The 16,518-nt window shown below is 39.3% G+C and overlaps 1 protein-coding gene across 6 annotated transcripts in view; it reads left to right on the forward strand.

The window, feature by feature from the left end:
- Window positions 1–1,018: 1,018 nt before the first annotated feature.
- The window catches only part of PRR16 (proline rich 16), a 269,792-nt gene continuing 254,292 nt past the window's right edge, over window positions 1,019–16,518 (forward strand). For 5 of the 6 annotated variants that reach the window (XR_009563286.2, XR_011377309.1, XR_009563288.2 and 2 more), the window contains exon 1: window positions 1,019–1,653. Coding sequence is in view for 1 of the 6 variants with exons in the window: in XM_060295449.2 (XP_060151432.1) it covers window positions 1,495–1,653 (159 nt within the window). In the remaining 5 variants the exon portion in view is untranslated. The remainder of the gene's footprint in view (window positions 1,654–16,518) is intronic. The other variant, XR_009563289.2, reaches the window with a different exon arrangement.

Here is a 16,518-nt window from a genome sequence, read left to right on the forward strand (position 1 = left end):
TCTTCCATATTCCAAATATGACTTCCAAGGATTTTATCAAGATGAATTATTCAGAATGAAGAGAGTGAATATGAGGGGTTTAAGGAACGAGGAAGAGGAGAGCTGCCAAGATTTTCTTCATGTACAGAAGCATAATGGAACAATCTGGGGTGTGAGAAGCAAGAGACAGAGGTCCTTGCTAAGGCATGACTAAATGGGAAGCTTATTAAAATAATGATTTGGAGTAGAGTGTATGAAGAAAATAAAGTAGATTCAGCCTTCCAGGTCAGTAGCTAATAACCCATGGGTTTGCTACTAAGGAAATTAAAACTTTAACTAATGAGAATCCTAGCCACCTACTGAGAATGAAACTGAAGGCTTCCTGTTAACTCCCCCACCTGGGTCATTTTGACAGAACAGTCAGAAAGTTATTTCCTCTTTATTTAGTTGCAAAAGACTTGAAATGGATACAAAAAAGAAAAAAAAAGTTGGTGGCAAACTCTTCTTATTCAGCTTTCACAAGAGGAGATCCAGTGTATTTCCCCTGCACCCAAAACATACATCATCATAGGCCACGAAAAGAGGAAAGACAGTTAAAAAAACAAAAACAAAAAAAGGGAGCTGTCCCCGTTGAGTACAGCCAAGATGACTCAGACAGTCTCCCAGGGGATTTTTGATGTGAGGACTTCCAATTAATAAATCCTCTATTAGCTCTGTGGAATCAGCAGGATTAAACTACCTCTTTCAAGAACACTGGTTAAATATCATGATTCCAGGGGGTGAGGGGTCGATTTTATCCACACCTCTTTTTATTTCTGCACAAGTAAGGACACCTCTGTTTAGCTCTTGGGTGAGTAGGAGAGTGATTGGAGGCCTTCGGGACACACTTTGGCCCTGGATGAACATTTAGGGTCGCTTTACTAGCCCTAAATTAAACTCTGACCCTATTGTGGTTCTTAGTCAATCGATCAGAAAGTGTGGTGGGGATCCGGGTCTCTACTGGTGGGTGAAACAGAAGGAATCTAAGCTGGATGTGACAAGACATCCAGCAGGATATGATGATGAGGGCATTTCAGTATCAAGACGAGAGGGTGGGCAGGACACGAACTTATCTCTCGGCTCCCTGACGCCCAGGTGTTCTGGGAGAGATCCCGGAGGCACGTGCCGCGGGGACTGCAGCTGACAGCCAGGGACCGGCGGCCAGGCGCCCCTCTCCGCGGGCGGGGAGCGAGCGCCTGTGTGCGCGCGAGCGGCGGGCGGCGGCGGGAGGAGGCGCAGGCGCGCTGTTCGCCCGTCTGCAGCCCCGCGCCGAGCGCCGCGTCTCGGAGAGTTGATGGCAGCACCACAGTGCGGCCACCCGGCCGACCGCCGAGCGCAGCCACCCGCCGCTGCCCGGGGAGCGTCCAAGATGTGGGGGGACTGGGGCGGCAGCGGCCGCCGCGGCGCCAGGGACCGGGGCGCGCAGCAGCCTCCGCTCGCCCGCCTGTGCTGACCTGCCTCGCTTGCCCCCAAAGAATGTCAGCCAAGTCCAAGGGGACCCCCTCCTCGTCCTCTCCAGCCGAGGGACCGCCGGCAGCCTCCAAAACCAAGGTGAAGGAACAGATCAAGATCATCGTGGAGGATCTGGAATTAGTCCTGGGCGACCTGAAGGACGTGGCCAAGGAACTTAAGGAGGTGAGAGGTGCGGGGTGTGGGGAAGGAGTTCGTCGCCTTTCACCCGCTGGGGTTCCCGGTCCCGTTTTCACTGGGGACCGCCAGATTTCTTAACTCAAGGGAAACTATAGAAAGACGCCTGCAGACGGACTTTCTTTCCTCCGGCGACTCCTGAGAAGAGTTGTTGCACTTTCTTTTTTTTCTAATCAGGAAGAAATCAACTAGTGTTTTAATCGATGCACCTGGGATGGTGAGAGGGGTGAACACGCGTGTCTGTTTGTGTGTGTGTGTGTGTGTTGGGGAAGGGGATTCACTGGGGGTGTGTCGACAGAGGAAGAAACCAGCAACCGGCCGCAGAGTGCAAGATGCTTCTCTCCTGCCCTCTTGCTCCCCCAGAGTCCGCTGGCAAGTCTCTCCTTGCCTGGCAGCCTCCTCAGGCCGGGGCTGAAAGGGGGCCGGGTTCCGTGCCCTGCGCCAGGCCCGAGAGGGCAGCCTGGGAGAAGCTCGGCTCCGGCCCCCCTCCCCGGTTCCCGAGCCCAGCTGGAAGGAAGACGACCCGGGGCTGCTGGCAGGAGAACCCAGACTTGGGGATGTTAAGGGGGTCTGGGACTTTCTCACTTTCGCAGTTCCTGAGGCATCCCCTGCTCTCCTCGGAATGTCCCTCCCAGTAACTCCGGGCCTTCTCGCCACCCCACCTCCTTTCTTCCTCCTATCTTGTCGCCGTTGGCATAGAACCTGGGGCGCAGGGCGCGTCGGTGAGTGCGTGCGTGCGTGATTGTGTGTGTGTGTGTGTGTGTGTTTGGTGTGCGTGCACCAGCGTCTTGCCACTTGAGTCCTGGCTCTTGGGAACCAGGACTGTTGTGTTTCTTTGTCGCTCCCCCCAACCCCCATTTTACTTCTGCCCTCCCACCCCCACCAGCGTTGATGCGGATAGAAAGAAGCGGAGGCAGTGTCAAGGCTGAGGATGCGTAACTCAGGCTGCAGCTCCAGGCGGGGGCGAGGGCAGGGTTGGGAGGGGTGGGGTCTCCCGCGAGCCCGCGGGTGGCGTCTCGGAGCTGGTGGCAGAGTCCCAGCCCAGTGTTCCGCTACTGACTGGGTGCCTGGTGCTGTTCTCCGCCAGGGAGTCCGCACCCCCAGTTGCAGGAGAGCTGACACTGTAACTTCGAAGGTGGTGGCCGCAGTGGGAAGGGAAGGGGTGGGGCGTAGTCTAGGTCCAAAATTATAATCCTGAAGGCCAGGAGGGAAGAGATTGAGGGTCGTTTGGATGGCTGGCCTCTAGAGACCTACCTCCTCTGTCCAATTTCCAATCCAAATGTGAGGATAGAGCCCTCCTTCTTTCTCCCCCTCTCCCCGTTACCTCTGTGAACTGAACTCCGCGTTTGTTACCAAGTACAAGTCTGTTAAAATGACCCATTCATCGGCAGGGTTTGGTTTGCAAATGGCAAATGCCATTCTTGTAGGTTGCTCCACTGGCAGAACATAATTACTACTGAGGTCCTGAGAGCGGAGATTGGTACAGATGATGGATGCGAGGAGGAAACTTGTTCGTGTTTCAGGGCTTCTCTAGGATCATTGTTTCACAACTGGTTGACAGATGGTGAGGTTATGCATAGAAATTCAAGTCTAAAGATGCTGTTTGTTTCTTTGTTATCCTTTTATTTGACATCTTTGGCAGGCTGTATTTTCATCTGAAACATGATGGCGTTTTAAAAAACGAACAAATTTGGGCAAGTTCCTTTTGGCAGAATTGTGCTTTACGGTTGTTGAGGTTTCTAAGATGGGGGATGTGGGAAACCTACATCAGCACAGAAACGTATTTACTGCTTCAGCGAGGAGGCTGAGATTGAGAGAAAGGTAGTCAATCAAAACGCCGCATCTATGGGCACATACTTCTTATGTTACAATGTGTCACCCCACTCCTTATTTTAGACAGAATAAATGACAAGAAACTGCACATGGTCCTAGTTCTGCTTTGCATCATTATTCTGTAGATGTTTGGAGACCAGGTAGATCTATAGTGAAACTTTTAACCTCACTGTAGCTCTTGGATAGAATCACAAAGAAGTGTTTCAGGGAGTCTGTGGATCTCTCTCCCTTTCACTCTTTCTGTTTTCATTTGCTTGAGGATTTTTATTAGGGAAAAAACAAACAAACAGTTTATGAAAGGAATAGAAAAGCATAGGTAATGTAAAACCAAGTAAATGAAAAGATCTGTCTTCTAGACAGATCTATAGACAAAATTTTATCTTGATGCTCTGTAAGCTTTGATTGGGTGCCAGGTCCTGTCTGGCTAAAACTTTCACCCCTGAGAGTGGAATTTATGAATGATAAATGATTTGATGTGATTATTAATTACTTTTGTGAGGATATCATCATCCTAGGTTTGCACATGGAGTTGTGGATACTATGTCTGAATCTCAAAACACTGGCCATTTATGTAATAGGAGAGATAGTTATTTCAAGAACAAAATATTTATAGGACATGTTTAACCTATGACATCTTGCAGTTGTCCAGCATTTATCTTTTTAAGATAATATTGCACACATGACTGAACCTGTTTTTGATGTAATTTTGAATGGAGGAGTAACCGAAAACTTTGTAAATCACAAACCTGTTGGTGCCTACACCTATGACTTGTAAATATAAATGTCACTATTCATTAATTGTTACATTCACTATTCTGGCAGCTTATCATTGGTATATACTAAATATAAACGGTTATATTTTGAATTCTAATTCCTTTATTGGCAATGGTATGTGTTTATGCCATAATATATTTTAATATAAGTTAGCATAGAGCTGTTATTAATTTGGAACAGAAATTAGAAATAAGAAAGTGATTATGACTGCATCACTATATCATTCACCATATGGTATTTGTTTTTTCCCTGCCTTTTTTTTTAAATCTTTATTGGAGTATAATTGCTTTACAATGGTGTGTTAGTTTCTGCTTTATAACAAAGTGAATCAGTTATACATATGTCCCCATATCTGCCTTTTTCATGCTAACTAAAATGTGGTATTCTGAATATTTTGTCCTTTATTTTTGCATAAACTCTGCACCAACAATATTAGACTTTTTTTTTTTTTTTTTTTTTTTGTAGTACGCGGGCCTCTCACTGCTGTGGCCCCTCCCGTTGCGGAGCACAGGCTCCGGACGCGCAGGCTCAGCGGCCATGGCTCACGGGCCCAGCCGCTCCTCATCATGTGGGACCTTCCCAGACCAGGGCACGAACGCGTGTCCCCTGCATCGGCAGGCGGACTCTCAACCACTGCGCCACCAGGGAAGCCCCAATATTAGACTTTTGTTTGAGGTTATTTTGAAATTTATTTTCTCTTTAGAAGTTTTCTGGATTTCAGTCATCTGAAAATTCAGGTAGTGCGATAGATTCCAACATAATAGTAGCTGCTTGGAACTCTTTAACAATTAGTAACAGGGACTTCCCTGGTGGCACAGTGGTTAAGAATCCACCTGCCAATGCAGGAGACATGGGTTCGAGCCCCGGTCCAGGAAGATGCTGCAGAGTAATTAAGCCCGTGTGCCACAACTACTGATCCTGCTCTCTAGAGCTCGCGAGCCACAACTACTGAGCCCACGTGCCACAACTACTGAGCCCGCGCATCTAGAGCCCGTGCTCCGCAACAAGAGAAGCCACCGCAATGAGAAGCCCATGCACCACAACAGAGTAGACCCTGCTCGCCGCAACTAGAGAAAGCCTGCGCGCAGCAATGAAGACACAATGCAGCCAAAAATAAATAAGTAAATAAATAAATAAATTACTGATGAACAAAAAAATAAAGAAAAAACAATGAGTAACAAAATTCTATTATTATTGGTATCTTTTATGATTAATTATTATTGCTTAATTATAATTAGATTGTATATTAGAAGAAGAAGAACAGGATTTCTAGAAAGTCTAGGGGCAGATTTATTCTGCCCTCAGAATTTAGTAAAACCTCAAATTACTTGACTTTTCAGAAATAATATGGGTTTCTGGGTCTTCTGTACTATAATGGAAAAGCCTTAAGTATAATTCAACGTATTTATTCAGCATCTATTGTGTGCCAAATACTATATTACCTTTTTATTGCTACCAAGATGAATAATTTGGAGTTTCTGGTCTCAGTGAACTCAGAGAATAGGTTGGGATATATTTATCCTGTCTTTGAACATCAATAGTGTAAAAAGGCATTACTACTTTTAGTGACCACCACTCTCACTGTGATCTAAGAAAACAGAATTGAGAATAAGAATGAGTATATATAGATTTGTAAACTGATACTTGGTATGTACTTAGTAGTAAGACTTTGGTGAAAAGGGTAGTAGAAACTTAAAAAAGATGGTAAGATATGAATTTTAAGAAACTTATGATTTATTCAGATTGTCATGATTAACACAAATGGGTCAGTGCCATATACAGGAGATCACATATCCAAGTGTTACGATTAAACAGTGGAGATTTTCATGAAGGCCACGTCCTTAGGGAGAATGAAAAGCCAAAAAGGAAAATTTGGGGTCTTTGAGATGTGGTTAAGATTTGAAAAGGTAGAAAGGAGAAGCAATTAAGAGGAAATAGCATTGGAGTACAAGATTAATCCATGTTGCTTTTTTCTACATGTTGAAAAAAAGAAAAAAAATAGTGGTTCAACTCTAGAGTTTTAGGGATAAAATTAGCCATTTCTGGGGCAATCCTTTTTCTTTGAAGTAAGGCAGAAAAAAAGAGCTGTTGCTTTTTAAAGAGAGTTCTCAAATAAGCTGACCTCTCTTGGCATCAGTTTGCCTGTTCTTTTGTGGAGATCTCACTGGTAAACTTGTTGTGCATCAAATGTTGGTGTTAATATAGGGTCATAGATCTTGTTGCTTAGGGAGCGATTGGAATATATAATAAATAGCCTTCTACTTGGAAACAAAATTCATTGCTGCTTTAGCTGGATTCTTGTTTAGTTTAGACTGTTTCATTTTACGATTTTAAGTAACAAGACTATTATATGAGTTAACTATATGTGTGTGTGTGTATGTGTATATATCCATATGTATGTGTGTATATATATATATGTATTGCTAAGCCCTGTGAGTAGACATGACCATTATGGGGAAACCAGTAAAGATGAGTTGTTCTGTCTGCTCTGGGATCACTGACTGATTGGACGCCATGAGTAGGAAGGTTTTGTCAGCTTTGTGACTATGGATTGGAAAGCACTCAATGTTTCTCTTATAATGTCATAAACAGAAATAAATTAAAATTAAGTTTAATTTTCAAAAGTTTGAAAACCCATAGGAAATGATCCATTTGGGGGCTGATGAAAACAGAATTAATAGAACTAACAATTATCTGCAAAATATTTTTGTTTTAAAATGTTTTTTCTCTTTTTTAATGGCTTATCCACTTGAAGTGCTTTAGTTTATTGATCTAGGAAATCCTACCAAATATTTTTTGGTTAATGAATCCATGCATATAAAATTCATTACTTGAACAAATTAGAATAATGTCTGGAGTATTTTCTAAATTCTAAAGTCATGAATGAGTGAGATTTCACAGATGATTAATTTGTAGCAATAGCTGTAGTTTTACTACTCTCTACAACAGTCTACCCTCTCAAACTGAAGTATATTACCAAATGCTAAAATGGTCTTTAGTTTTTCTTTTCTTAAGCATGATGGCTTAGCATGTTATTAAAAGAGCAGCATGGTTCTGAGAAAATAAAAATAACCAATAACCATCCTTTACTGTCTCTCTATTTCCAATGCATTAAACCATTCAAGACTCAGAGAATTAACTGATAAGAAATTCAAGCAGAATTAAAGTAATAAATAGACAGTGTGCTTCAGGCAATAGTGAAGTAATAGATAATAAAACCAATGTAATAGTTTCATTGTTACTTGGATTATGTTTTTTCCACCCTTACTGCTCTGAGGATCTCAGGTAATTAAATCAAAATGTAGGAAAAGAGATAGAAATGTAAGTTTCAGTAAAACATATTTTCCCACACAAATTAAACTACAGAGCTTCTGTAGAACTAGTTCATAAAAAATATCATGGACAATTTCTGAAAATTAGAGGGGAAAAATTCCAATAATATGCCAACCCATTTCTGATTAAAATGTGCATAACTGACATTAAGTTGAAAATAAAAGATTGGTAAACAATGAAGGGTACTCTTTTTTCCTTTAAAATTTATTTGTGTATTTTATTAAGATTTTATTTGGGGGGGGCAGTTTTAGGTTCACAGCAAAATCGAGGGAGAGGTACAGAGATTCCCTTATACGCCCTGTCCCCATACATGTGTAGCATCCCCCATTAACATCCCCCACCATATTGGTACATTTGGTACAACTGATGGATCTACATTGACACATCATTATCATCCAATGTCCATAGTTTATGTTGGGGTTTGCACTTGATGTTGGACATTTTGTGACTTTGGACAAATATGTAATGATATATATCTATCATTATGGTGTCCTACAGAGTATTTTCATGCCCTAAAATTCCTCTGTGCTCCACGTATTCATCCTTCCTTCAAATCCTAAGGATACTAGTTTGTTAAAGAAGATATTTCATAAGTAATACAGTATATGAATAATATAAAAAGTTTGGAAAAATAAAAAAATTAGAAAGGAGAACATAAAAATTATCTTTAATGCCACACGTAAATAGATATATTGAGAATTTTGCTATATTTTCTTTCCATCTTTTTGTATGCATGTTTTTAACATAGACAAAGTCATGTAAAATTATGAAGTTATATACAGTGATGTTTTCTGCTTTCTGGAATACTATTAGATCATAACCATTATATAGATCTGTTATATGTTACTTTATCATGCCCCTAATGTTCGACATTCTATTTATTAACAAATTTTTGTGGTTGTTAAGTATCACTAAAAGAACAGCTTTGACAATAAAAATAGCTAAGACAGATAGATTTTTACTATCTGTCTGATACTATTCTAAGTATATTTCTTAATATTAGGTCTTCTAATTCTCAAAACAGACATATGAGGAAGGTACTATTGTTACTCTATTTTACAGATAAGAAAATAGAGGCCAGAGATGTAAAGTCACTTGCCAACGTCCCTTACTTGTGAGTGAGACTTCAGTGCTAGGCATTTTAGTGCTACAGCCTAGGCATTTAACCACTAAGTTCTATGGATCTTCCTATTTTTTCCCCCAATTGCTTAGAAATCAAGGGTGCGAAAGTTTTAAAGTTTTCAATCCAACTTGCCAAACTATCTTCCAGGGAGTTTTTCACAAGTTTTTTACTCCCAGCGTCTGTATATGTGTGGACCCATCTTCTTAAATTTCTAGTGAAGCTAATAAAACTTTTAAGTCTTATTGTGAGTATATTATTTCTTTGTGGTAACAGTTATTGTTTTTGTGGGTTGTACTCAGTTTTGGGCACCAGTATTGAGGCAAAATTAATAGTGAGTTCACTAGACATTGCAGTTTTCATCTTCTGAATAAATAGGTACTGCAGTGAATTACTTTTGACCTATTTATTCTTCAACAAAAACTTTAAGAAAAATATGACATTTCTTTTTTTATATTATGACTTAGAAAATAAAGGAACAACTAATATGGGTGCTTGCTGATGTCTAGCATTGTATATAGCAGTTTCAAATGAATTTAAAAGAATTTGGGAAACTTTTATTCTCTTTTGTTATCAAATTGCCTTGGAAGGGAGGTACTGTCCTTAAGTTTTCTGATATGTTTGGGGTTTGACAGTTGTTTCGCTTTCTGCTGTGAAGATGAATAGAGAAGCTTGTTGAATATTTACCAGGCCCCAAATTATTGAGCTGGCTAGCAATGCCAAATGTATCTTTATAGTTAGATTTCGCATGTTAATTTTAGTGCTACCAATTTCAAGCCACCCCCTCTTCCCCTCACATAAAAGGGAAAAAAGAAATGACCTTACTCTAAAATTCTATTGTTTTTATATAGTATAATATGAATAGAAGTGTTTTTATTATATTAAAAGTTAGTTCATTAGGAAGAACTGCTCGAAATTAAGATTTCTTACACCTGGGAAACCAAAGTCAAAGCTACTTCAGCTCTAAATAAGAGCCAGAAAATAATATCAACTGAAACGAGAAAATAGGCATGTCTAGGTAATGTCCACATCAAAGTAGGTTCACAAGGTGGCCTGTCAACTTGGAACAGATGTTGCCTTATGTGGCACAAGCTATTTGTATTTTTGAGAATGGACGGACGTGAGGATTCCAAAGGAATTGAATTTCAGGCCTCACTTTAGTTAAGAAACATTAACATTGTTAGGACAGAACTTACATTTATGATCATTGTTTTTCCTCCTTCTGCTTTGCAAATGTTACTTCAGGTTGATGTTTGAGATAAATGTTTACTTGTACAATAATTGAAGTCAGTCAAATTATATACCTATGCCCAATGAGTCAGTTATTATGTTGTTTGACTCATTATAAATAGAGTTTCAGCTACAGATAGCATGTACCATACTTGTCTGGAGAAAGCAAATTTGACAATTTCTAACAGGTTCTCTTTTGTAGTACTGTCCAAAAGCTAACAGATTTACTGTCGTTTGTTGGCTTCTTTCATAATATCATATCTTGTCCTAAGATTTTGAACTATGTTCATGTGACAAAAAAATGCCAGGTTAAAAAATATGTATCAGTCAAATTAGCTGTCTTCTAGAGGCAGTAGTTCTTAATTTTTTCCCCCATGTCACAGAGCACTTCGAAAGTATGACAGAATTGTGGGTATTTCCCGTGGAACAAAAGCTCATAAAGACATAAGTTTTTGCAGATGTTTAGGGAATCTTGAGTGGGTGAGAATAATTCAGGTGAAGAGACAAAACAAGTGATTGATTTAAAAAAAAATCAGCTAGTTGTTTGAGACCCATCTCCATAATTTTCAAGATCATAAGTCCTGACCCTACAAAAAAGGAAAAAAGAAATACTGATGGCTATAAATTGATGGTTTTTATTCCAGGAGCAAATGGGCAGTTTATCAACAATTTACTTCTCTTAGAGGGACTCTGGTAGATGTAATCTATCTCAAAGTGGGGTAGGAGTATATATATATGTGTGTGTGTATGTATATATATATACATACACACACACATTTCACTAATCTGAAACTGTAGAATGCTCTTTTGTCTGAAGGTTAACTCTCACTTTTTTTTTTAATGATATGTGCTAGAGAACATCACCACATGGAAAGATAGAATGTTTGTTTCCAGAGCTTATTGTAAATTAAGCGTGTTCTCTTATTAAAACTGGTCCCAGAACAGCATTTTTCTTTATTTTATTATTTTTTTGTGTGACACTAGTTCATGAATGAAGAAAGATTTATTGAATTCTTGATATGTGTAAGATACTGTGCAAAAGAACGTAAAGGATGCCAACACGAATAAGCTTAAGGACCTGCCCTTGAAGAAAGTCACCTGTAGTAGGATGAACTTCACCTCTAGTAGAGTGCAAGAAGTAAATCTAAGGCAATGTAAAATGTGTAAGGAGACATGTCTAACAATTTTAACTCTTACTCAGAGTAAAATGAGGACTTTGCAATTTTGAGCTGTAAGAGTGACCAGATCTGAACTACTTCCATCGCTTCCTCTTTACCTTTAATTTCTGTCTAGTTCAGGGTTTCTCAAAAATGGCTCTATTGACATTTTGGGCAGATAATTCTTTGTTGTTGATGGCTGTCCTATACATTGTAGGATATTTAGAGCATCCCTGGCATGTACTAACTAGATGCCAACAGCAACTAAAAATGTCAGTGTGACAACTAAGAATGTTTCTAGACATTGACAAATGTGCCCTGGGGGTGGTGGTGAGGAGAATCACCCTAGTTGAGAATGACTGCTCTAGCTTTTCCCTCTTATTCCATGTCACTTACATATTTCTTAATTTTGCTTTCTTCACCCATCTTTTTTATTTATTTAAGCTTTTATTGGTATTTATCCGTCAAGCACCGGGGCTTTATGTTCCTTTCATATCTTGTATTCTTTTCTTTTGTTTAAAGAAACACATTATTTGTGCCTTTTGTTACATTTACCTGATTCTTTTCTTTTTCCCTTCACTGAAACTACTTTTAAAATATATCTTCTCACTTTCACTCACCACTTACCTTATTTTCTATTTTTCACAATCAAATAAAGATTAAATTGAAAAAGTTCAAGGAAATTGTATACATGTGTGTATTTTAAGATTTGGGAAAAAAAAAGGAAACTCAGAAGGGACGATGGGCTGAGGCTGAGCTCCTTGTCTTCTTGCCACCATTAGTTCCTGAGTGAGGTCAGTGGCAATCTTTACTGAAAAGAAGTCCTCTTCATCTCATCTATCAAACTGTCTTATGCTTCTCCTGCCTCTTCCATTTCTGTAGAGATAGGGGAGGTTTGAATGGTGTCACTGCTTCGTGGTGTGGCACAAGTTATAGAAGAAATACAGTGATGGTCATGATGATGATGATGATGATGGTGACAATGATGATGAACATGAATGTGACTAAGATCTGTTCAGTACTCACATGTACCATGAGCTGTTCTGTGTTAACTTGCTTAATCCTCTCAGTCACCCTTTGAGGTCGTTATAATTGTCCTACTTACGAGGAAGCTGAGACAGAGGGGGTAGCTAATATAGAGAGCAAATGGTGGAATTGGACTCCCGATATTTCTCCCTTTAAACTGTTGTCCAGAACCAGCTCCCCAGTTCCCAGCAGCAACATAGTTACTCTGCTGTTTTCATGCTTTTAACTTCAGTACAATCTCTTTTCCTCTCTTTCCTCCGCTATGTCATCTGTCATACTTCCTTTTCTTGTTCCTCCCTTCTCCTCTGTCTTCTTCATTGTTTGTTCTTTTCCTTCTTCTCTTTTCCTTCTTCTCCTTCCTCATAAGCTTCTTTGATAGACGTTAATATATTATACACTTATTCAAAACTTTAAAAAAAATGTCTACTATATGCAAGGCAATGTGCTAGGGAATTAAAAAAAAATATTGAGCAACACACACATGGCCCATGACATCTAGAACTTACATGCTAGTGGGAGGACATTATTCAAATAATAACAGAAATAATATTTATTAAGGAGCGTTAAAGGCTATGAAAGAAAAGTACATGGTACAACAAGAGCATAAAATCATTAAGTCTTCTTCTAAATAGGGGGTTTCAGATTGGCTATCTTCCTTCCCACTGCCACCTCTCTAATCCCTATGCTATCAATTTCATGAAGATGTTTTAGAGCTATCCAGTCTCTTGTTCTCCTCTGCCAATTCATTCTTTAAACACTACCAGATTAATCTTCTTAATGCACTGCTTTCTTCAGGCCACTCCCCTGCTTAAAAGATCACACACTATTCTCCTGATGCTTAAAATGTCAAATGAATAAAAGGAATCCAAATCGGAAAAGAAGAAGTAAAGCTGTCACTGTTTGCAGATGACATGATCCTATACATAGAGAATCCTAAAGATGCTACCAGAAAATTACTAGAGCTAATCAATGAATTTGGTAAAGTGGCAGGATACAAAATTAATGCACAGAAATCTCTGGCATTCTTATATACTAATGATGAAAAATCTGAAAGTGAAATCAAGAAAACACTCCCATTTACCATTGCAACCAAAAGAATAAAATATCTAGGAATAAACCTACCTAAGGAGACAAAAGACCTGTACGCAGAAAATTATAAGACACTGATGAAAGAAATTAAAGATGATACAAATAGATGGAGAGATATACCATGTTCTTGGATTGGAAGAATCAACATTGTGAAAATGACTCTACTACCCAAAGCAATCTATAGATTCAATGCAATCCCTATCAAACTACCACTGGCATTTTTCACAGAACTAGAACAAAAAATTTTGCAATTTGTATGGAAACACAAAAGACCCCGAATAGCCAAAGCAATCTTGAGAACAAAAAAAGGAACTGGAGGAATCAGGCTCCCTGACTTCAGACTATACTACAAAGCTACAGTTATCAAGACAGTATGGTACTGGCACAAAAACAGAAAGATAGATCAATGGAACAGGATAGAAAGCCCAGAGATAAACCCAGGCACATATGGACACCTTATCTTTGATAAAGGAGGCAGGTATGTACAGTGGAGAAAGGACAGCGTCTTCAATAAATGGTGCTGGGAAAACTGGACAGGTACATGTAAAAGTATGAGATTAGATCACTCCCTAACACCATACACAAAAATAAGCTCAAAATGGATTAAAGACCTAAATATAAGGCCAGAAACTATCAAACTCTTAGAGGAAAACATAGGCAGAACACTCTATGACATAAATCACAGCAAGATCCTTTCTGACCCACCTCCTAGAGTAATGGAAATATAAACAAAAATAAACAAATGGGACCTAATGAAACTTCAAAGCTTCTGCACAGCAAAGGAAACCATAAACAAGACCAAAAGACAACCCTCAGAATGGGAGAAAATATTTGCAAATGAAGTAACCAACAAAGGATTAATCTCCAAAATTTACAAGCAGCTCATGCAGCTCAATAACAAAAAAACAAACAACCCAATCCAAACATGGGCAGAAGACCTAAATAGACATTTCTCCAAAGAAGATATACAGACTGCCAACAAACACATGAAAGAATGCTCAACATCATTAATCATTAGAGAAATGCAAATCAAAACTACAATGAGATATCATCTCACACCAGTCAGAATGGCCATCATCAAAAAATCTAGAAACAATAAATGCTGGAGAGGGTGTGGAGAAAAGGGAACACTCTTGCACTGCTGGTGGGAATGTGAATTGGTTCAGCCGCTATGGAGAACAGTATGGAGGTTCCTTAAAAAACTACAAATAGAACTACCATATGACCCAGCAATCCCACTACTGGGCATATACCCTGAGAAAACCAAAATTCAAAAAGAGTCATGTACCAAAATGTTCATTGCAGCTCTATTTACAATAGCCCAGAGATGGAAACAACCTAAGTGCCCATCATCGGATGAATGGATAAAGATGTGGCACATATATACAATGGAATATTACTCAGCCATAAAAAGAAACGAAATTGAGCTATTTGTAATGAGGTGGATAGACCTAGAGTCTGTCATACAGAGTGAAGTAAGTCAGAAAGAAAAAGACAAATACCATATGCTAACACATATATATGGAATTTAAGAAAAAAAAAATGTCATGAAGAACCTAGGGGTAAGGCAGGAATAAAGACGCAGACCTCCTAGAGAACGGACTTGAGGTTATGGGGAGGGGGAAGGGTGAGCTGTGACAGGGCGAGAGAGAGTCATGGACATATACACACTAACAAACGTAGTAAGGTAGCTAGCTAGTGGGAAGCAGCCGCATGGCACAGGGATATTGGCTCAGTGCTTTGTGACAGCCTGGAGGGGTGGGATAGGGAGGGTGGGAGGGAGGGAGACGCAAGAGGGAAGAGATATGGGAACATATGTATATGTATAACTGATTCACTTTGTTATAAAGCAGAAACTAACACACCATTGTAAAGCAATTATACCCCAATAAAGATGTTAAAAAAAAAAAAGAAAAGAAAAAAAAAGAAAAAAAAAAGTGTCAAATGAACAAACCCAGCCTTACAGCCCGATATCCAGCAGTCCCATTGTTTCAGTTTGGTCTTATCTCTTTCCTTCCTTCAGGGAGTAACACAGAGACCATCCCAGACAATCTTGACACCCTCACAATTTTTACCCAACTTGAATTCTGTATTCCTCATGTTTATGGTCACTATGCCACTCAGTTGTATTTACTTATGTTCCTTAACAATTGCTCCCTGTTTATGCCTTAAAAAAAAAAAAAAAAATGTTGCCTTTCTCTTTTAGTTACCATGTAATCTTTAGTACAACATTTTTAAAGTCTTACTCTTGTTATCTGATGAGGAACTTAAACTTGAAGATCCAATTCTGAGTAATACTTATTAAAGCTGTTAAGGAATAAAAGCCAATAATTACACTTGTGTGTGAGAGCCTGTTCTTTCTCATCTACTCAAGAAAATCACTAACAATTCTCACCTGTCTCTGCTATACCATCTTTTGTTCATTCTCCCCCAGATGATTCCCATCAGCATAAAAGTGAAAATAAATAGTAAAATCTTTCCTTGATCCCACTTCTCCTGAAAATTACCATCCCACTTCTTAGCTCTCCTTTACCAAAAATCTTACGTTTTATACTTCACATCACCTATTTCCTCTTATTCTTTCCTAAACCCACTCCGATCAGACCTACACTCTAACCACAACACTGCCTCTGTCAAGATTGTCAAGATTGTCAGTGACTCTATGTTATTTAATCAAATGGTCAATTTTTAGTCCTAACCTTATTTAATTTATCAGCATTTGACAGTCTCTTTAATAATCTTTCTTCACTTGGCTTGAAGAATACCATGTTTTCTCACCTCACTGATTTTTTTTTCTCAGTTACCTTTGCTTATTTCTCCTCTAAGATGTCTGAGCTCAAATTTGATCCTTTTTTTTAAAAACAAATTATTTACACTCCCCTTATTGGTATTTTTATTCCGTCTGGAGGTTAAATTCCATTTATAGGTTCATGACTTCCAAATTTGTGTCTCCAGCCCAGACATTTCTTCTAAACTTATATGGTCAGTGGTCTTTTCTGTATCTCTACTTGGATGTCTAAGAGATATCTTCACCTTTCCATGTCCAAACTGGAATGTTGATTTTTTTTCTTCCCTCAAAACTTAGCCTTTTCAGTCTTTGCCAAGTCAATGGATGGTGTTAGAGTCATTATCAACTCCTTTTCCTCATGCATGATACACAATTCACCGGACTGTCTGGTTGGCTCTACCTTCAAAATATTTGTAGAATTTAACCAATTCTTGTCTCCTCCACAGCTACCACACTGGTTCAAGCCAACATCCTCTCATTTTGGTTGCTACAGTAACCTCCTG

This window comes from Globicephala melas, chromosome 3 (assembly GCF_963455315.2).
Source record: "Globicephala melas chromosome 3, mGloMel1.2, whole genome shotgun sequence".
In the NCBI taxonomy this organism is placed as follows: Eukaryota; Metazoa; Chordata; class Mammalia; order Artiodactyla; family Delphinidae; genus Globicephala; species Globicephala melas.